The sequence below is a fragment of the Syngnathus floridae genome, chromosome 10 (assembly GCF_059516105.1).
Source record: "Syngnathus floridae isolate MCC-2025c chromosome 10, RoL_Sflo_1.0, whole genome shotgun sequence".
Taxonomy (NCBI): Eukaryota; Metazoa; Chordata; class Actinopteri; order Syngnathiformes; family Syngnathidae; genus Syngnathus; species Syngnathus floridae.
Window position 1 is genome coordinate 7,964,423 of NC_142422.1, and position 22,897 is coordinate 7,987,319.

General features: G+C 38.5%; 1 protein-coding gene across 3 annotated transcripts in view; it reads left to right on the forward strand.

The window, feature by feature from the left end:
- The window catches only part of LOC148392225 (neurocalcin-delta A), a 37,630-nt gene that overhangs the window by 11,369 nt on the left and 3,364 nt on the right, over positions 1–22,897 (forward strand). For 2 of the 3 annotated variants that reach the window (XM_088386212.1, XM_088386213.1), the window contains exons 2-3: positions 20,174–20,583; positions 22,754–22,859. In XM_088386212.1, the coding sequence (XP_088242338.1) occupies positions 20,206–20,583; positions 22,754–22,859 (484 nt within the window). In that variant the 5' untranslated portion in view covers positions 20,174–20,205. Of the gene's footprint in view, positions 1–10,941; positions 11,227–20,173; positions 20,584–22,753; positions 22,860–22,897 lie in introns of those variants that run through there. The other variant, XM_088386211.1, reaches the window with a different exon arrangement.

A 22,897-nucleotide genomic window follows, 5' to 3' on the forward strand; every position in this document is an offset into this window, starting at 1 on the left:
GGCTTTACTTTGTATCAAAGGTGCCTAGTTACTACGGCGGCACTATAGTCTGATAGCTTCCCCCTCCTGGTTGTAGTGCTCATATAAATCTCTTGTTTGTCTCATTTGGCTGTGCTTTCCACTGTTGTTCCTTAAAATAGTGTCTTTGGTCTCAATCTGCAATATGTATGCATTTGCGTCATTCAATTTGATTGGATTATTTATATTACATACTGTATTTACATTTCATTTGCATTCATCATTGTTCCTCGCTCACAATCTCTCTCTCTCTTTTATATTGCTTTTTAAACTCAACTGATCAAGGATTCAAGGATCAACAATTCACAAGGATTTATGCGTGATTGATCTTTTGAATGTACATATAAGGTGTGTGGTCTTAAATCCGCACAATATGAGTTGTCTTAGCGAGTGAATAGAATCGTGAACCATTTGAATGGTGGAAGAGAGACATCAGCAATAGTGAGGTGGCAGCTTTATATAAACGCAGGCACTGAAGCAATTTTCAATCTTCAAATCACTCTGCAATACAGCAAGCTTATTTATGCAACTCCTTTGTTTGCCTTACCTATATTTTTTTAAGTTGTGCACAGATTTTCTGCATGCTGTTGCGATGTACCGTGTCGCCCTGGTTGTTTCTATACACTTCCTCCTCTCTGCTGCGCCCGCTATCACTAATGCAACAGACATTAGCATAGTGTTTGATGTCAAGTTAGGAGACATTTAAACGCTCTCTGTTTAACAACTGTGTCAAGTGTTTGCCACGTCTATTTACCTCTAGAACAACATCAAACAGTATTCACATGTGGCTACAATGACGCCCTGGCTGTGGGGGATGCTGAGAGTAGGAGAAGGACAGATAAAGAGTAAAGGAAGCAATAGACAAAGAATTTATAGCATAGCCTTCAGCTTCAAGTAAAAATGAAAATCGTGAATCAGCAATGCTCCACGCCAGGTCATCATTATAGTATAACAAAGATGAGAAGAATGTAGAATGTGAAGAGTTTGCATGTTTGGCTTCTCTGTTCTATGTTTGAGGGAGAGAGAGAGAAGAAATATACCATTTATTAGTGCTGTGTCTATCCAATGTTTTCTTGATGTCAGCCACTTGTTCATTTTGTCAGTGGGACATACCATGCAGGGGCTCGTCTTTCCATGACTGTGCATCTGGCTCCTTCACCTTACTTGGCTTCTGTAGCTCAAAGCATTCACTGAGCAGATTGTCACCGATGGCCATCTTCTTGGAGGCCTGTTGTTTCCTCAGGATAGTGCCCATGACGCTCACTAGTCCATGGCCCCCTTCTTTCCACATATGGTGTGAATGCGCTTGTGATTGAATGCCAACCGGTCCAGGGGTGTAGCCACTTCTGCCCTGAGGTAGCTGGAATATGCTTCAGCTCTTTGTAATCCGTTTATTCTGTGTAATATCAAAAAAGGATGTATGAAATTTTCACACTGATAGATCTTCTTGGCTGAGTTAATATGAAGACATTGCTGCAAGGCATGATGATGTCGATGATGATGGATTATTATTATTATTATTATTATTATTATTATTATTATTATTATTATTATTATTATTATTATTATTATTATTATTATTATATAACAATTCACAGTTTACCCTTGCACACACGCAAACAATATTTTCATTATCTTTTCCATTTGTAGCATTTCAGATGTGATGTCTGCCTGTTTGGGTTATCAAGGACAAATAGTGAAAATGGGAAGTTCAGTGAGTAACAAGCAGCAATCTGGAAAAGGTCTACTGATCTATTCAACTTCATCAGGCACAAATCAAATCATGTTGCAGTAACTCTGGTAAATTAAGCTTTTGGACTATTGATGTTTCATTTGCATTTTGCTTTGCATATTAGTCTTTAATAGTTAGTACTTCTATACTTGTCTGTCTGCGACATTGCCCTCTGTTAACATAATTCAGCTGAGGTGTGCTGTGACCAGACGCCTTTTTCCGTTTGATATGTAGAGACATCTAAAGATCACTCGCTGGACGTTGCTATATGCCAATCAGCCTTTTTTTCTTCCACACCTCACACTGCCATAGCGTCTACCTCTCTCACCTACAGCAAATCCTTTCCTGGCACTGATAACACTCCAAATATCAGGTGAGTGACTGCTGGCAGAAGAGAGATTGCCTGACCTTATTGTTTGCCGTCGCCCCTTTTTTGTTCTTCACAAATAAAGGTTTCTTTTTTTTTTTTTTAATAAACTGGAAGGTCCTCTACCGTGGCCCGTGGAGAAAATGAAAGGGGGCAGTGAGGTATGGTACAATGTGACGGGGGGAAAAGAGCAGCTCATCAGAAAATAACAAAGGTGCAAGTTAAAGATAAGGTGCTTGTCAGAGATTAATCCAGTCCTGCTTGATTGTTTTCTTTAATACCAGACCTGCTATGGCAAGCGATAAGTTTGCTGAGTAATTTGGTTTTCTAGGGGACAGCCAGGGACTAGAGTGGCTGGCTGGGTGCTCGAAATAATATTCAGGTGTGCTCTATAATTGATTTCTTTTTTTCCCCCACCCTGTAGTCCTCAAAGAAAAATGAGATGAAGCTCAAAACTGCTTTGACAGGCTTTTTTTCCGTTCATGCCGCTACCCCCTACTTTTCTTTCTTGCTCAATTTCTCTGTTTCTTTTACCTTACTTTCCCCTTTGGATGAATAAACTGGCTTTGTTGAATACAGTAAAGGAAGGACGGAGAGTGCTTGAAGAAGCGTTTTTTTTTTCTCTCTCTCTCATCTACTACCATGTTAATGTGATAGTTTTGGGACGGAGGGTGTGTGATTGAATATATCCCACAGTCGACTGCGGGTGTCTGTCACATTCGTAAATGAATGCAGACAACAATGGATTAAAATCTATTACAGTAGGCTGGTAATGAAATGCAGCTACAGCCACCCAGTGGTAATTGGTCTGCTGAAATAAATATGTAAATGTGGTACGAGAGAGAAAACTAGTTAAAAAGAGCCATTTAAAGTTATCAGAAAGGATTCTTTTCATTTTCTGAAGACACTCAAAAGTATTTTTAAAAAAGGCAAAGATATTTAGTTTAAAAGACCAACATTGGTATTGTTGAATAAAATCCATAGAAAAATGTAAGTCATCTTCCATCATTACACAAACAATGTACATTATTTATAAGTAGATAGATCTAGCCAGTCATATTCCGTTTCTCTTCCCCAAAAATACTTCTGCATAATCAAGCCAAAAGTGCAGCAGGCACACTTCAAACGTACAGAAGGAAGTATGATACCCTAGCTCAACACGACTCGACAGTAAAAATCATTTATTCCTAATTGTTTTGATTAGCAAGAAGAGCACAGAGAGGTAATTTGCACACACTCACACTCACTCACACAAAAGCATGCGCACAGACACGCACTTCGACTTGTCCTGTTTTCTCCCAAGGGTCTCTGTTAAAATTGACCTTCTCTGCCTTTCATCACAGGAAAATATCACCCTCAAAGAATAATAAGGCCACCAGACATATTAATTAGAGAGCATCTAGCATCTATTTAGATAAATGTCAGAGAGAGAGAGACAGAGAGAAAGAGAGAGATGAAAAAAATACATGTCGTTTGGCATACATAATTTTATTATTGTAGAGAAGCAGATAAAACAGTTATTTTGAAGAGGGTAATATTTTATAGTTCCAGTAATTGATAACTGTGTTTCATCGATAGTACAAAATTGAATAGAAGTAAGGTTTATGCCAAAGCTGTCCCATCTCTACACCATTTGTCTGACAATATTGTTTTACATTCATGAATTTCCACATTTGCTGTCTATTTTTAAAATAAATATTTATTGATTGAGAAAATCCATTTATACAGCCCAAGCTAGCCCAAGCTGTTAATATTTCATCTAAACTTACCAGAAAGCCATATGACAGAATGGAACTGTCCAAAAAGAAATAGCCTTACTTTCAGGCAGCACAAAAAGTAATGACATCAATTATATATTTTTACAATTAAAACATATTTACCATTGTTCTTTGATTGTAAAGTAAAACTTAACATTATGTGTATTCATAATGTGTTACAAGTAAAAAGATAAAGGTGGCAAAATCTAATTTTCATGCAATGTAGTCTCTCAAGACACAATCTACACCTCAAGAGTGAGATGTTCTAACAAGACAGTTAAAAACGCGAGTGCATGCATGTGTCTCCAGCACATACTTGGAAACATTAGAGACTCTCTATTAGCTTGTCTTTGTTCACCTCACTTAGTGTACACATCTGTGTACGCCTGCTGCCATCATTTCTTAGCTCGCCCTTCAAGTTAAGTGTCCCTTTTTGTCTGTTTGCTCGTGTTTCTTTTTTTTGCATGAATGTCATGCCTCTGAATGCCATAAGTGCAGAATTTCTGATGCAGCTCTTTTATTGGATGCATTAGCTGTACGAGTGATCATAATGTTGTGCTGTAGGTGTATGTCAACGATCAATAAAAATGTCAATTATACATGGATTTATGGACGCGAGAATCATGCATGGGTGAGGCGTGCGTAAAATATGTGCTAACCAATTTAAATTAACCCAAGAAAGAAAGAAAGAAAGAAAGAAAGAAAGAAAGAAAGAAAGAAAGAAAGAAAGAAAGAAAGAAAGAAAGAAAGAAAAAAAGAAAGAAAGAAAGAAAGAAAGAAAGAAAGACTTTCACATTTGCACAAATGAAAACAGAAATATTCACAAGGGTCAGACTTTGGCACGTCACTCAAAAGCACATTTGATTGAAATACCTGATGGACTTTTCACATTTCCTTTCAGACCTTTACTGTGATAATGAAGCACTATTATACTTTTAGCATGATGATTTGACAAAATATCAGTTGTAAATGCCAGATCAATTTGACAGACACAAAGAGAAAATCTAGATAAAATGGTTTGTGTTTGTGATGCGGTGTCCTGAGTTTACACATGTTACGCTGCTGCTTATAATGAGCGATTTCAGTATGGAAATGGAAATCTGTTTTATTTCATTTTCAGTGATGTGTGTTCATAGTGTTATTGGGCCACACTGGCTTTTTGCCTTTTGTGTTTTAATTTGGTTGAGTGAAGTTTTTTGCCTTTGGGCTCATTAAGGACAATATAAACAGTAATTACTGATCCTAATTAATTCATTTAAAGGGGGGGCATTCAAGCCTCCAGTAAATCTTTTTGGGAGATATCAATTCAACAGATTCATTATCGTTTACATAATTAGCATGTTCCGAAATAAGCTGACACAATTATTATTTTTATGTTTAATACAATTCCATTTTTTTTGTTCAAATTATATCCCATTTCACTAAGCTTGCTTGGTGTTAGTTATCCCTCTCTGATCATGTCACTGTCTGCGGCTTTGATAATTGCAACCCCCCATCCAACACATTCTTTTGTCTTTTAGACAATTTCCATACTTTGCTTTCATCTCCATAAGCTTCACTTGTAATAGAATTATTTGCTTCATTCTCTGGGTATTGTTGAAGCTTAGAAATTATGCATTCATTTTTTATGGTTTGTTAATTTTAGTTTTGGGCAATTAAGATTTCTATGTGGAAACAGACTTATTTACGCTTTAGACAATGCACACTATAGTAAATAACAGAAGCTCGTAAAAGTAGTGAGAAATGTGGTGAGGGTTTTGTTGATTATATTGTTTAAAGGGCGACTGTCACTGCTTTTCACATGGCTTTCTATTCATTTTCATTGCCAACATCTGTGTACAGATTTTTTTGTTGTTCAAAACATAGAATTTGATAAGTTTGTTCTACTGTGATGGCTGAGAGGTTCGTATGTGATGGATTTGCCATGCAAATAAATTAGGCTATTTCCTAATTCTGGATTTAAATCACTTATTGGTCACGGCTTAGTGTGAAAATGGACGAATAGACGCTATACAGTAGACTGCAGTTTCATCTTTAGAAAAATATCCTAGCTTTTATCGCCATCTAGTGGCCTTTAGTTTGTTCTGTTATTAAAATTCTGTGTGATATAGTCTGAAATATATAGGCCTACTCAGAATTTTGACATGATTGACTAGGATGTTGAATTTGACGCAAAACAACGGTTTTGTTTGAATTTTAAATTATTTTTTTCCAAATATAAACCCTGAACCCTATATGAGCAACAACACAAAAATTGCTATAGTTTAATCAATTCTCCACCTTTAATTATTCTTGAATTGCAATGAGACATTTTCACATTACACAATCCGTTCTGTTTAGTCTTGTCATTTTACTTAAACTAAAAACAACATATTGCCGTGAAATTTCTTTTACCAATAACGGCCAGTAGAGGGTGCTAAAGACTACAAAATAGAACTCATCTGACAACCAAACGTGTACTGGAAAGACGACCAACCATGCGAGTATACAGTACGTTGAAATTAAAATGTAGAATATCCCTTGGCACCCTACAGAGGGGGATTTGAGGGGGATAAAGCCTAATTGCATTTGTGTACTCAGATGCTGAGACATTATTAATACTGCTGTTCAGATGCAGTGATTGGTGCTCCTTTGAAAATCAGACTGAAATAGTTTTGTGCATCCCTGATTATGCAACATATCGTCACTCTGTATTTGAATCCCCTTTTTGCTTTTAATCATTACCATCTTAGGGTGGATGTCATTATCCTGGCATCGAGTTTTTCCCTACAGTCAGCTGCACATTCCATCTGGTTGATTTGTCTCCGCTCTTGAATTGTGCTTGCGTGCATGTCTGTCTTAAAATTGCGTCTGTGCCCATCTGCTTGATTGGCATGAATTCAAAATTCCTGTGTCATAAAATGTGACTATGCATGGGTTATGCAATTTTAACGTCACTTTTCTTCTCATGCATCATCTGGAGTCAGTTGCGCATTTATTTAACTTCGATGATGTTTTAAAAAATCAATTATTAGATCTGAAATGAGCAAATGCTGACAGTAATTCTGCATGCTAACAACGACCAACAGATGGCACTGTAGACAACCTTAACTGACCCTTCCAGCAAGGAGTGAGACTTGTCAGTCAAGAGAGAGAGAGAGCACAGAATTACATAACCTTCCATGTAAATTTCGTCAAATTCGAATGACAAGCAACAAACTTGTCAATTATTGCTGTTGTAGAAGCATGTCATGTCTTAGAGTGTGGGAAGAAACAAAAATAACCCCGAGAAAATCCACACAGGCACACATGAGAACATGCAAAAACCACACAGAAATGTTCCAACAGAGATTTGAGCCCAGATCTCCAGACGATGAGGCAGATCTGCCAATCAATATTCTGTTTTCCTGCCAGCAGTGTGACATTTACATACAAATGATTTATCCTAAGTCATCTTTTAATGTATTTAGCCAACCTTTAACAACTTATTTCCCAGATCGATAACTTGTAGCACAGCCATGCCAAAATCACTGTAGACAAATTAAAGATTAAATGCCTCTTTAGGAGCTCATTTTTGTGGTAATCATTAATAGTTATATGTAACAAAACAGCTAGCTAATTTTGATGTGTATTTTATTTATTTATATTACTTCATTTTCATAGCAACATAAACAATTTGACTCAAAAAGAAAACAATGCATTTTAAGAATTAAGGAAACAAACTGAACAAAATAATTTTCATTTAATAATCAGTTGTGTTATACTTTTTGACAATCACCATTGTGTGAGTGACGAGGTACTTACTATATTACTTGTTTTGGGTGGACAAACCTAAATGCAAAAGTCACAATTTTGCATCCCAAACTCAAACGCATGGCAACAGTTCACCAAATTTGCTGGATCATTGCCACTCAATGTTTTAGGTAACAGCACATAATGAGCGGCATCATTTCCTTTTGCCAACCAGGTTGTGTTGAAGGAGGGGGTGGCTTGAAAGCTTCTTGGAGAGGTGGTTGGTTATGCGAGGTTAAAAGCAGTAATGAGTGAGTGGGATGGCGACTGTGACTGTCATTTTGCTGCAAGTGAGTAAGCGAGTGAAAAAGAGAAATGGGTTACATGTGGGGGAGTATACCACAGCTAGCAAGACATTGCAGCCGCTGCATAGCTTTACTAAGAGGATAAGCCAATGAACAGGCAAGCATGTCTGGTCCACACACCCACACTGCATACACTGGTGTCCTAGGAGATAAGCAAAACATTGTTGCATCTTTATCTGAAGAACACTCTGTGCATTGTGTCATTTTCACCATTTGGCTGCAAATCTTGCATTGCCTTGGGTCATATCTTCAGTGCTTTATTGTACTGGTCTCATAGAGGGTTTTTAGAAAGTCGCTGCGAACCTTCTGTGTATTATTTATTAATAGATACATTTCAATTTAGCATACTTGAGGTACATTTGGATTGAAACAAGTCTCTTGATCAAATTGCACACAGCACTGTGACTCTTACCATTGACTGAACGCTGCCTTTTTTTTAAACAGGCCGACACAATGTTGCTTTTTTGCAATATGCTTTAGATTGACAAAACTCCCATGAGCAGTAATAATAATGATGATAATAATAATAATCATTATTATTATTAGTAGTAGTAGTTTTAGTAGTAGTAGTAGTATAAATGTCAACACAAGTCCACGGTGTGTGAGATTAGCAATACAGTACAGCACCAAAAAAATGTATGGAAATAAATGACTGACCTAAAACAATATTGTTCAATCAGAAAATAATCATATTGTAGCTGCCTGATATTGACACGTGTAGATGTTAACATGCTATATTTGGGCATCTACACGTGTGGATGTATTTCATATGTTCAGTAAATGTAAACATATACATGGCAATCGATAGATAAAAAAGAAGCATTAAATTTGAAATGGTCACTTGGACTTGCAGTTTACATCCAGCCTCAATGCAAAGCAAGTGAGAGTGATGAGAATGGAACCATTTCTGTGGGAAAGAAAGAAAACTTTACTCTGCAGGTGGTCAATAATCAGCGTGATGTTTTGTGCGTCAATTTCACACCGCGAGAATTCTTTTTGACAGTTTATTTATTGCTTGACACGTCTATCTTTTGAATGCAGTAGGAAACATTCTTGGCTGATAACCAAACCATGGACGCCCACATCCTAGCAATTTTTTTGATCATGGCAGAATTTGTTGGGCAATTTTCGAAACTTGTAGCCGGGCTACTTTATAGCAAGAAGATTTGAGGTACTAAAAGATCTTCATGTGCGGATGCTACTTTTAGTTGTGGTGGTGTCAACCTGGCCACCAAAATAATATTTTTCAAGACACTATTTAAGGCAACACACACAAACCTCACGACTGCATAAATATGTTCTATTTTTGATCTGCTTTTATTTGCAGCTTTGACAACCTAAAGTCTTACATAACCTCATCCCACAGAGCAACAATATTTTTCTTACGCCTCACTCGCTCTTTATATTCGCCCGCCTAAAAAAGGTGAAATTACAGTCAAGGTTTCACACTTTATGAATTTTCCCCAAAATTGTTTTCACTCAGCTGATTTCAGTTGCATGTAGGCAATGTAGTTCCCTAAGCGTGTGGATCTAACAAAGGAACAGTGTGAGGCGGTTTCCTTTTTCAAAGGAACCTCTAAATGATTTGCTTTGGAGAGAGAAGTTGTTTTCGCTTCCGCCCCAGGCTGTTGCTTCCTGAATCTTCAGCAGGGAGGAATTCCCTCTAGTGCCTCTTGCCCACTCTCTTTCCGAATGCATGCACACTTACTTGTTTTATTGCCATTCAATAAACACAGTCATTAAACAAACTTTACATAACTTAACTATCAAATAAAGGGAAGAAATATGAATAGGTGCAGAAATAAAAGATTGCATTTTTGTGTTTAGTGTTCATTTGTTAAACCTTACTTTAATCAGTCCACAAAATGTTTAGACCCCTCGATGAGTTCTTTCAAAAACAGCTTTTTTTTTAACAGAGGGACTTCACAGGGCCTTTTAAGTGATTGACGAGCTTTACAAAAATTTGGAGGCCTTATTGTCACTCTGTGGAACGTCACATACAATTCTCCTGGCTTCAAATATACACAGACAGTGACAATGACCACAAACTAACTGTGAATGAAATTTATGGGTAGTGTTGCAAGTATACATAAGTGTTATTATTACACATGCATAACTGTTGGGAATTTTAGAATAATGAAAAGATTTCAGGGACAGATTTTTGGATGCAAAAATTTTCCATTATTTCTTGCCAAATACAAGTATTTTATAGATTGAGGTTGTCTGCTGTTTGTTTCTGTAATCCCTGCAAACTCTCACAAGCACCTCACAGAAGTAGAATGCCTAAAATCAGTTCACTCACTTTTAACATCAAGTTCTTTGTGTTCTGTTTCACTGCCATGTATCGATTCCCTCGGCTCTGCGTGGCATTGCAGCTCATGTGATTTTTCGTGAGTCTTTCACACTGCTTACTCTCTCTTAGTGGGGGGTGGTGTTCACATGGCTGACCTCACCCCACCCTCCACGCTACCCCACGCTGGTCAGGGCCCCCCTTTGCCACATTCAGTTGTCCAGCAGATGCTATTTAGATGAATGCAGTCTGACCAAAGCTGCTGGCTGAGTGGAGGATGGGATGATAAGATGTTTTATTGGTTTCCAAATGCCACCAGACACCTGTATTGGAAATAGAAGTTTGTGGGTGTCCTTATTTCTTTGTATCTTACTACCACTTTGGACTTTACTGTGCTCCACATTTCTGACTAAACATTTCTGTAATGTTGGGTTAATTACGTGCAATGAATTGGTTGCCATATATCTTACCATTGGCAGTCCCCTTTTTCTGCACAGGTTGTCCAAAGGAGACTGTCAGCTCCAGTCATTGTGTGTGTGTGCATGTGTGTGTGCGTGCGTGTGTGTGTGTGTTGACCTATTGAAATCATTTCAGAGCAGTGTCCCTGTTGTCATGGCAATGCAGGCTTCTGTCTCTTTTCTCTCAGTTTCCCCTCCCATTGCATTTCCCCTCCACGCCAGAGTAAGGTCATGTGACTGTGCTGACGTCAGGTTGGAGAGGCAGGCGAGGGAGAGTGTTGGCTTGTGTGTGCGTGCGTGGATGTGCGTGTGTGTTTTAAACAAACCCTCTTGCTTGAACGAATCTCTGGAAGTCTGTCTCTCTATAACTCAGTCAGTTTTTGGTTTCGTCCACATCGTTCTCAATTCTCTTGTGTGTTTTCCTGTTACTATTCTGGCCTGTTGCTTCCTCCTCTCCCTCCACAAACTTGGTGTACAGACTGCTGAGTGATGGACTGCTAAACAACTTGTACATCGCTACAAAGTGAGGTAAGCACCGTGTGTATTTGTCTGATGGATTTTTAGAATGACTAGTGGCTGCGTCTGGAACCACAGCTGAAAAGGTTTCTGCTTTTTGTTGCATTGCAAGAAGATTCCTATACTTGTTCGGGGGATGTGTATCAACTGCCTATACTCCTTATGTGTCTTTTGGTCAACCAAAGTCAACGTGGTTGTGACATTCTTCGTAAAAGATCAATCCCGATTGCAAGACAAGTTGCTTTCTGTCTCAGCAAACAGCCTGATCTTTTTTCAAAGCCGCTGCAGGAAGTGATGGGGGTGGGGGCCGGAGGGGCGGTTAAGCTAAGGCGAGTGCGATCATTACGGGGGCTGAGAGTGTTATGTGGTCTCTAGCCACGAGTGATGTGCTGCGCCACATGGCTTTCCCTCTCCCAAGCATTCTAATGTTAGTGGCAGTCGTGGGCCGGAGCTGTTTCTTCTGCCTGCCAGTGCCGGCAAGACGGGGAGGGGGCTGAGCAGCTGCCACCTGCCCCCCTTGGAGAGAATGGGAAAGCATGAGTGGCATGCAGTGCATGTCTTGTAGTCTTCATGTCAAATTTGAATAGTAACGATGTGAAGCACACACACCACTAATAGGGTAAGAGTTTCCCCGATTTTTTTCCTCGATGCAGGTTGCACTTAGGAACCCCTCCTCCATCCTTTCAAGACCCTCACACACAAACCCACTCGTCTCGTTGCACGCCTCAAACAAAAGCATGCCAGCCCACATTAGCCCAGAGAGGGCGGAATGAAAGAAACATTGACAACAAGTGGTTTAATCTTCCAATCAAACTCCCCACTCTTACCCACGCTTAGCTTTTTTTTATCTGCTGTGAGACTTTTTTTCAATCTCTTTCTCTCCATCTGCCCTCCAACTTTGTGAGTCCAGAACATGCAGCAGCTCAATGTCTTGTTGAAGATTCATATTTACATTCACTAATTAGAGGAGATCTTTGTCTTGCAATTTACTATTTGCCCCATCGTAGCCATTTCCCAGTGAAATGCATTCAAGTTATCATCTACAGCACATAACATCATCCAAAGATTGAGAGAATCTGGAACAATCTCTGTGTGTGAGGGTCAAGGCCGAAAAACCACACTGGATGCTCGTGATGTTCGGGCCCTTAAATGGCACTGCACCACAAGGAGGAATGCAACTGTAAAGGATATCACAAAATAAGATCACAATATTTCCAGAAAACATTACTGGTGAACACAAACCACCGTTCCATCCACTGTTGTTAGCTGAAACTCTACAGTGCACAGTGGAAGCCATTTCTAAACACAAGCCATAAGTGCAGACGTTTTCGCTCACTCATTTACAGTGCAAAACTGTTCTGTGCTCAGACGAATTACGATTAAGTTCGTTAAGGAAAAGCAGGACCAACATGTCATCCGGAATAAAAGGCACTGTAGATCGTTCTCCTCACATTTTGCACATCGTATAAAGTGGAAGATGCAAAAGCCAAAGACATTTGAACTGGAATAGTAATAGACAAGAATGGAAAAACATTCCTATGTCTAAACTTGAGAAACAAAAAATGATGAGTTGCAGTCTTGAAAATGGCTTTGTCTCAACTTTTGGGGAATTTGATTTGTGTATTTTATTTATATGTATATATATTTTTTTTTCTTCAAAAATGTTTGAAGTTTGATACATTCTTTTTTTTAAAATGGATTTATAAGCATATTTGTGGTATTATATTTGTGCCGGCCCGTGTCCCCCGTGAAAAGCAGCGGTCCACTTTATTTCCTTTGGAGGTTCATATCAGCCTTAGTGACACGCTTGCTTGCATGCATGCATAATGTAGAGCTGCGGTATTTATTGCAAATGCTACATTTACTGCAATTGAAGTTCCAAACTATATAAAGCTAAATATCACAAGTTTGGCTAAACTTCTTAAGGTTTCTATAACATCCTGTTTTGTACTTTAGAGGACTCATGTAACACTAGTGGAAACTAACTTGAAGGCAGTTTATGTAACCAGTGATTTATGACCGCAGTCAGGAAGAAAGAGATGGTTAGAAAATGTGTGAGAAAGAAACTAAACAGATAAGAGAAGATACATATGCTGAAGTTTTAATCAGATTCTTTTCAAAGACTGAAAGGTTAAATAAATATTTAAATAATGTGTCTGACTATCAAGAAAGTAAGGTAGAACAAAATATTCCTTATGCTGAACCTGAGGCCAATCTCAATCCGTTTTGTGACGCGAGTCGACCTCTATCTGTTCAGTACATCTTTCTTTCTTTCTTTCCTTCTTTCTTTCTTTCTTTCTTTCTTTCTTTCTTTCTTTCTTTCTTTCTTTCTTTCTTTCGATGTAACAAAAGCACATGGGGAATCAAAAATTTCATCAGAAGTTACACTTGGTGCATTCCACATTGTCCGAACTTGCTTGTCTGCCATTGTGTTAGTTGCTTAGCCCTTTTCTAACCATAGTATTCAACACAATTCAATGACCTTTCACAGTTTCCTTCCTTTGTCAGCAAGGTCATCTTTTTTCAGGCACTTCTTGAGCCTCCCGTATTGCAACTGGGGCATTATATGTAGGTTCTCTACAGTAGCGGTTTTGGGCACAGGCGACATGGACAGAATTCGGGGCACTTACCGAGGAGCTAATCATTCCTTATTCCTTGAAAGACAGATTGTCATTTATGACATTATATTATTATTATTATTATTATTAAATCATTCATTATGCTATTTTGATGTTTACATTAATGATATTTAGCATGTAAAGGCATGTTTATTTAAATATATAATTAATGGAGGGATGTTTTGTATAAGAGTTGTATAGTGGTGTTCAATCGTAATTGCATTTACGGGAACTGGGGGCGGGCTATGAAGAACGGCCACTGGTTGTCAAGGACTAATTGATTATCCCCCTTTTGGGACCAACACTATTAGGTGTAGTTCCATCACAAGCTTGCAGTGTTGCTCACTTATATGTGCTTTTATACACCAATGTCTTGGATGTTCAGCTCAAACCCATTTTCAGAGGTAAATGGACATGAAGTGTAGTTTGTTTGTAATAATGTGGTAATTCCCTAAAACCGCAACTCTTTGCTAGGATACTAAAGGTGATTCCAAAGAAGAGAAAATAATTAATCATCAGAACATTGCAGTAGCTGTGAGAAGCTCTTAAATCCTGTAGGGGAGCAGGACACAAGACCCTGGTTAATATGTAAATTGAAATAAAAAAATATTGTTCTCTTTAACGTGAGTATACTGTTAATATACTTGGCAAATTTAAATATTATTTTCACACAGGTGCTTATTGCTTAAAATCTCGAGCAGTTTACTAAAAAAAAAATATATATATACCATTCTTGAGGTTCCTTTCTGTCTTTATGTGGCTCAAATTCAGTAGTAATCGACATAATTTTCTACTTTGATGTACCCTAGGTAACAGATCACTTAACCCCAAAAGGACGGTTCCACACTAAAATAGCCAACTTTCCATCTTTTCGATTTGGGTTCTTGAGACCTCATTCATGGGCCCTAATTAATCTTCAGAGCACTGTTGCGTGTCTTTGCTCTTTCTGCTCTTTGCGAGGGAGCCATCCGTGTCATCTGTAATTGATGAGTTATGGATGCAGTTCCATGTTTATGATCAATGCAAAGGACATCTGGTCTGCCACAGATGCTTTGTCATTATGCAATTGGGTTCTTCATATAGAGGGGTCATGGGTCATTTAACTGAAAACGTACGTCCAGTGTTTGCTGAATGCTAAAAGGGGTCGCCTGCAGTCCACACAGGGTGTTACACACTAACCGGGCTCATTTGTAAAGGATAACCCTGGCCTATAGCCTCTCATGTATTTGCCGGACCTATGGGAAACAGATGTTCTATTTTTATCCACAGAGTGGAATTCCCACACACTGAAATGTCATGCTGGTGATAAGTAAATGATAAAAAGGAAGTTGATGTCACTTACTTTCTAGACTATATTTGAATATTTGATTCGATTTCATAAGCTGATGTCTGTTACTTTCTAGACTATATTTGCATGTTTGGTACGATTTCGTAAACTAACCTTGTCACTTTCCATGATATAGTAAACTGTTCGAGCCACCATAAGATAATCATGTCTAGAATTAAAAAAATACATATCTTATTTTGAAAATATATTGGATATTATTATTATTATTATTAACTTACATTTCAATAATCCTGTTTTTGTGTTTTTTCCATAAACTGTGTTATGTGGGAAGCACACTAAATTAAGATCATAATCCAAAATCAAGCTTTCCAGCAGTCTGTATTTTCAGAAGAAATTCAAAGACGTTCTAGTTTCGTGGAGTCATCCTGTCTCCTGACCTCCCCTGATGTGACTTCCGTTCTTTTGGTTATTTTCCGTGATGCCACATCCTGTTTCTATATTCTTCTGCACAGGAAGTAAAGCGAGCTCTGGTCCATCCCTGGGGGCATACTTAATGAGAACCATCTCAAGCCCCGAGCTTTGCCTCCAGACCACTCTCACTGTCTGCCACAATGGCATACCCTTCTTGATGTCTGTACACTTGCTTTGGTTATTCAAGTCAAGTGTCAGCCTTGACTTGGCACATTTTGGAACCTCCATTCCATTGCCCAATACTGATTGTTTTACGTATGGCCAGATTGGGGTGGGGGGGTTATTGTTTTGTTGATTTGAATAAGTGAACCACAACCTTCTCATGCAAAGTTTAACGAGAGCGGCTCTGTCTGCAGAAAGTGTTTGTTGGTCTGTCAACTATTTAACACTGTGTAGGCAGAAGGATGTACCTCTGTGTTAACTGTTAACTGGAAGTGCCTCAGGGGTCAGTCCTGTGGCCTCTTCTTTTTATTGTATGTGTGGTGTATGTCCAAAAGGTCTGAAATGAACTTGGAGAAAAAAGGCAATTTCGTTTTCTACTCCCTTTCCTACGAAAGAGGATTAGGGCAGGTGAAGAAAAAAAGGGGGTGCGACAGGATTCTGACTTTTTTTTCCTCAGAATTGTGATTTTAAGGTGAGAATTCCCACTTTCTGATTTTAAAGTCAGAATTCTGACTTTATTCTCAGAATTCTGACTTTAAAGTGGGAATTCTCACTTTAAAGTCAGAATTCTGAGAAAAAAAGTCAGAATCTTGTCACCCCCCCCCCCTTTTTTTTTCTTCACTGCCCCTAATCCTCTTCCATCCTTTCCGTGGTTTCACTGGATGCTTTTAAGTTGGTAATCACGAGGCTCACACATGTATTTCTAGATGTTCTGCTTGATTTATGAGTTTAATGATTGGGTTCAGATTCTGACAAAATTGTGCAAAATTGAAATTGTTTAATCCATGTTTTTGTTTGTGCAGCTGCTACGGGGTTATTGTCCATCTGGAACTTTACTAACTCTTTGCTAGTCTTGGCCAGGACACTCTTGTATATGGTTTTCTTGGTTACTTAATTGTTAAGCGCAACAACAACAACAACAACAAACAAGCATGTGAAAATTTCAGTTTACAATTGTATAAAAGTGATGGAACAACTATTATATTTTATGCCAGCCTCAAGGTGTGGTTGAAATACAACTTGGATTCCCCCTTTTCGTAAAGAAAGCATTGACATGTTTTGGGGGAATTTTACCAGTTCAAATTTGTCAAGTTCAAACTCCTCTTCACAGCAAATCATCATAGTATCATTCCAAGCAGTGACCCAAGTGTTTGTCATGTCAGGCTGACCAGACATGGACATCAAACTCATCATAACCAATATTGGGAGTACAAAGCAGCAAGGAAGCTGAGCTGACTCCCGCTTGCTTCCAAAATAGTTGTCGAGTGTGACTCAGTTGAGTGGGTGCTGAATCCACCGGTGCTTTATTCTTCATACACCTTTTCTTTCACATGGCATCATTTTTATGCAAAATGTGTTCTATGTATTTTTTCCTATTGCATCACCTTAAGCACAAATGAAACGCTGTGATCTTTTTAGTGAAGATAAAATTGACTTTTGCATGTTTTTCTGAATGAATCAATGAAGCTTGAGCACCTACTCTTCCTTTTGCAAGTTCTGTTACTATGGTAACCTAATGAAGGAAGGAAAAATATAAAGGTATGTTCGCCCTCCATTCAGCTATAGCCTGGTCACCATATTCTCGTCAGAATGTTTGAATGGATTTAACCTTTGTGGGTCCACCAGAGCACATGTGACAAACACCGTGGGATTGAAAATATATTGTTTTTCATGGAAATTAGTTTTTAATTTTGAGACAAAATTACGACTGACTCTTTGTGTGTGTGTGTGAGTGTGTGTGTGTTTTCATCACTTGAGAATTTTGTTTTGCTGCTTCTCACATTGTAAAGCCAGCCAGCCTTCATAAATTTCATTTCAGCTGTAAGAAGGACTTTTTCTTTACAATAGGCTGGCTGGCTGCTACTCACCTCACGTACCTTCACTCACACCCACACATGTGGACACATACATCACGCAATTCCAGCCTCTCTGTTTTAACTGGGAGTAAAGTGTGAATGCATGTATAAGTGGATAAACATGTCACTGCATTCAGCCAGAAAGCTCCCCAATGGTCACGTTATGTTTCCATGGTAACTGCTATTAAAATAAGCTTCATAAGCGAGTGTAGGTTGCAGTAAATGGGTTAGTGTATGGAATTAATGTATAAGCAAAAAAAAGAGTAGTGTTGAGATTGACTAATTATTTGTGTTCAAGGGGCTTTTTTATGCTCCTGCTGGTTTTATATTTGCAGTCTTGTTTTGGAAGTGAAATCTAGTTGATAAATGTTTATTGAACCTTTTAATATAGCCCCACATTGTGGAAGTAACAAGTTGCAGCATGTGTGACTATTACAGTGGAATACTAAAATTGCATTAGTCTTTTCTAGTCAACCTCCGATTTCTGGATTGAAAAAATGATGAAAATGAAATGAATTATTCCTTGGGATTGAAACAATAATAATCAACCCCACTGTCTATATTTTGCCATCTCAACAGCTTTGTGAGCTTCAGTACACCAGCAGTGGAGTCTGCTCCTACTTAATTGATACTTTTCATGCATGCTTAACTGGGCTAAGTGACTTATGCTACAGTCAAGCCGAAGGTAAAACTTCACTTAAATTCGGGTCTGGTTTCAGCGTAGATTTGTGCTACATCATGGAAGCTTATAGTTCATCCACATATTTTTGTGTATTTTATTTTAGTGTGAATCTGGGAATTGAACTACAATTTTTCAGTGATTGTACATTAACATTAACATTCCCCAACCTCCTACTTTCACAATACTAAAACAGTAAACACTACAAAATGTATTTACGTGATAATCCATTCGAATTAAATTTTGACTTGATGCAGCCTGATTGATGTAACAGGTATGTTTCTGTTAAAAACTATTTGTCAGAGAAATAAAAGTGTCCTGTTCTGATTTACTAAACATACTTTATCAGAGCTGCGATGACATTTTCCCTTGTAACATTGGAAGCTATTTCACCAACAAAAACATTACCATGTTTGGCTGCTTAGCATGCACTTCTACAAACAGTAAATTTCCCTTTTGATGTTACTTTCGAGAAGGACTAACAGATGTGTTTGGCAAATATGCAGCTATCTCCCAGAGCATTGGCTGGGATTTTATGCGTAAGTGCTTCCAAATTAAGTGCACAATGTGGTTAAATGCAACTTCAATAATGCAATTTTGTTTCTATGCAAGACTATCAGCATTGCAAATTAGGAGAAATATTACAAGTGAAAAAGATGTCGCCCTCTGCCTTACACAAAGAGCAAAATTGTTCAGCAGCACACGTCATCACACAATCTTCATTTCCCCATCAACAAATGGGTGTCTCCTACTCTGAGTCAACATCAGGAAATGGTGCAAAAGGGGCCAGCTCAACTTACTAGGAATCCTTCCTTTTCACATTTGTAACACTTGTAGTGGCTGATCATGCGAGTGAGTGGCCCTGTGTGAAACTATGCTGTGGACTGGCGCCAACATCCATTCTTTCCCCTGGCTTCCCCAATACCGCAACTACTTTGGTATTATTTCCAGAGATGGATAAAGTAGCCCCAAACTGCACTTATAAGTAATGTTACTTTAGAATTATGTGCACACTTAAAATTGCTGGGTTAAAAACAATCCAATCGGGTTAAACATTTCGACAAACCCAGGAAGGTGGGTCAAAAGTCAAAAGTCTAATAAGTCTTTGGGCAGATCTTCGTAACCTGTCATGAGATGGCACCTCACTCACTTCACAGAGAGAACATTTTTTTTTCTTTAAATACTCGGAAAACACAACTAAATAGTTTCTGATTGGCGTTTTTCTGAAGCGGTTGATCTGTCTTTATGTCAAAGCTAATCTATAAGGAAAAAAAGATGATTTTGTTTACACCATTACTTTCGTCCCTTTTTATAAAATTATCCAGCAGATTGCTGTAATTCTCTATGTTGCTTGTTGCATTCGAATGTAATTTGACCATTTTCTCCTCTCTGAGTTACTAATGTTAGTAAACCTGAACCTCTATCAAAGTCAGAGTTTAATGTGTGTCAAGTGATTTTATAGACAGCTTAAGCTCATGCTGAGCATATGGTGCTGAGTGTACTTTGTACACAGAACTAGTTTCCATGTAATGTTCCCTTTGTTTGTAAAAATGGGAGTGATTTCATCCTGTTAAACGTGAAGTGCATGCAGTTTGCATTTTCGGGCAGCACTTCACGAAAGCCACTTAAGGTTAGATATTTGAATCCTTTTGACTGGAGAAGACAATCATTTTGTAAATTACTAATAGCCACTGTATGTATTTGTGTTTGTCAGTCAAAATGACTTTTGGCACTTCTTACTTTGCTTACATGGTTGTTTAAAATGCAAACTTCACTCTGCTTCATAAGAAACTGGCAATGAGGATGTAAATTCACATTTTCAAAGCTCTGTGCTGACGTCCTTTGTATTTGAAAATCAAAGCTTCTTAATTTCTGTGTCCTCCAGCTGTGAGTCAACTTTTTGAAGGACTGCCAGACATGGGGAAGCAGAACAGCAAGCTTCGTCCTGAGGTGATGCAGGACCTGCTGGAGAGCACCGACTTCACTGAGCATGAGATTCAAGAGTGGTACAAAGGCTTCTTGCGAGATTGCCCCAGTGGAAACCTGTCCATGGAGGAGTTTAAGAAGATCTATGGCAACTTTTTCCCGTATGGAGATGCCTCGAAGTTTGCAGAGCATGTCTTTCGCACATTTGATGCAAATGGTGATGGGACAATAGACTTTCGGGAGTTCATCATTGCTCTAAGTGTGACGTCACGAGGAAAGCTGGAGCAGAAGCTAAAATGGGCCTTTAGTATGTACGACCTGGATGGAAACGGCTATATCAGTAAATCTGAAATGCTGGAGATTGTACAGGTGAGTAAGTCCTCTTTGTTTTTTACAAGGGCTAAAATATATCACATATAACATTTTGTGGCAAATTTAGCATTAGTCCTGACAAAAGTTGGAGTAACAGTGAACCAAAAGATTCCTTGGTGAGATTAGGACAAACACTGCTATTGGCAAATGAGGACACTTTTGCTCAAAGATGCTAAAAGGTTCTTTTTGTTCATTTAGCTATGGCAACCACATGTATATATAGGTAAAACATTGAAATGCACTTCCATTAGATGACTCACTCCCATAGATATAGAATTAATGTTTTGTGAAACATTTTGCTAAGTGGTGTGCCGTGAAATGTGCCTTGGCTTAATAAAGGTTGCGAAACACTGCTGCGATGGACAAAAAAACTAATGGATTTCGCTTGTTTAAGTCATATCCCACAAATGAAACATTCATCAGGAACACTGTGTTTTGACTAGTCGGGCTCCGCAGAACATATAATTACTAAGAAAATTTGGCTGTTGACTTCTCCTTTAAGCTTAGCCCAATGATATTTGATGCAAACTTCACCAATCATTTTACTGTTACTACAATACAATGTCTTCATTGTCATTGTACTGGCACAATGGAATATGATTGTCTTCCTTTAAAGTACAATGATTATTAGAAGAAGTGACAGGTACAAAACAATAAAATCTTGAGCATCAATGTTCCAATTAGACCAGGGGTGTCAAACTCATTTTTGTCACGGGCCGCATTTTAGTCATAGTTTCTTTCGGAGGGCCATTATGACTGTCAACCCAAATAAATGTATGAGCACATCATATTAAAGACAGTAAAAGCTACAAAACAAACTGATAAATAACTTGTTTTCAAATCAGATGAGTAAAAACTGGTCAAATATTTAAAAAAAAAAGATATTATTAAAAGTAAAGACAATTTGCAATTCTAGTAATGACACACGAATTTGTCTTCGCGGGCCACATAAAATGATATAGTGGGCCGTATCTGGCCCCCGGGCCTTGAGTTTGACACCCGTGAATTAGACAGTGGTTTAAAGTTGTCTGGTATCTCCTACTATGACAGCTCGGATATATAAACCTTCCTGAAGTTGGTTTACTCTTGACATGACAGCTGCGATTCGGCTGGTGATCACTCTAAGGTGTGTCATGCCTCTAGCCAAAGTCAGCGGGATAGTCTCCAGCACACCCGCAATATATTCTGAATAATCACAACGTGTTACGGGCGCAAATCTGCCTTAGGTGATTTCCGTAATATTTGACAGCTCTGCGTTTATAACATAAACACAGCCTATTTGCAGTTTGCTGTTTTGATGTGACTGTTGCAAGCGCAAAATGTGTATTTTGACTCACAAACTACTACAGTCTAACAAGAAACAATCACAGTAACCATTTTTCATGGCACGCAGGTTTGTGTTGCTCACACATATACAGGATCAGCTCTTTTGTGACCTAAAAGATGAACTTCCCTGACACTTTGTAATGGGAAGCGTAACCATCTCCTATATAAAGCACTGTAATCACAATCAGCCCTCTTCTGTTCACATGTCAGCTCTCATTCTCCTCAAGGCTGCCTCCTTATTAGAGACAGCAAGAGTAGGCTATGATTTTGGTGTTTACCACTGAGCAGCCTGCAAGGATTCAGACAGCAGATGATAGTGTGTGTGTGTACGTGTGTGTACGCACAAGCATTATTTTCAAGACCTGTCCATTTTGCACACAAATTAATGCATTGCATTTTGAAGGGACTCATTAGCAGGGGAAAACATTTTTAAAAAATGGTGCATATTTGACAGCTCTGCTCCTCTCTCACCCTGAGAAATCCAATGACACAACCACAAAGCCGGGTCACTGAACACTGCTCAAGTTCTGAGCTCATTCTGAGTCAGCTGAGATTGACTCCAGCTCGATGTATAAATAAGCTATGTTTGGTTGAGAGGAGTGTAAAAGGTGGAATCCAATCCACACTCTCTGAACTGTGAAGCGGATGTGCTAACCAGTGACCCACCATGCCGCCCTGATTTTAACAATTTAAAAAAAAAAGGAAAAGTGTAACAGTAATCTTACGGTTGGTAGAAGTTTCAGTAGTTGTAAATTGTTTATCTGAAACGAAACAAACTGTTTACTTTCATCAAAGTGACTTGGAAAAATTACTGACCAACCGTTTGTATGCCTTCATTCAGGCTATTTATAAGATGGTGTCCTCAGTGATGAAGATGCCTGAGGATGAGTCAACGCCTGAGAAAAGGACAGAGAAGATCTTCAGGCAAATGGACACCAACAGAGATGGTAGACATGAATTTCCTGCTGCTCTTTTTTAAGCTGTT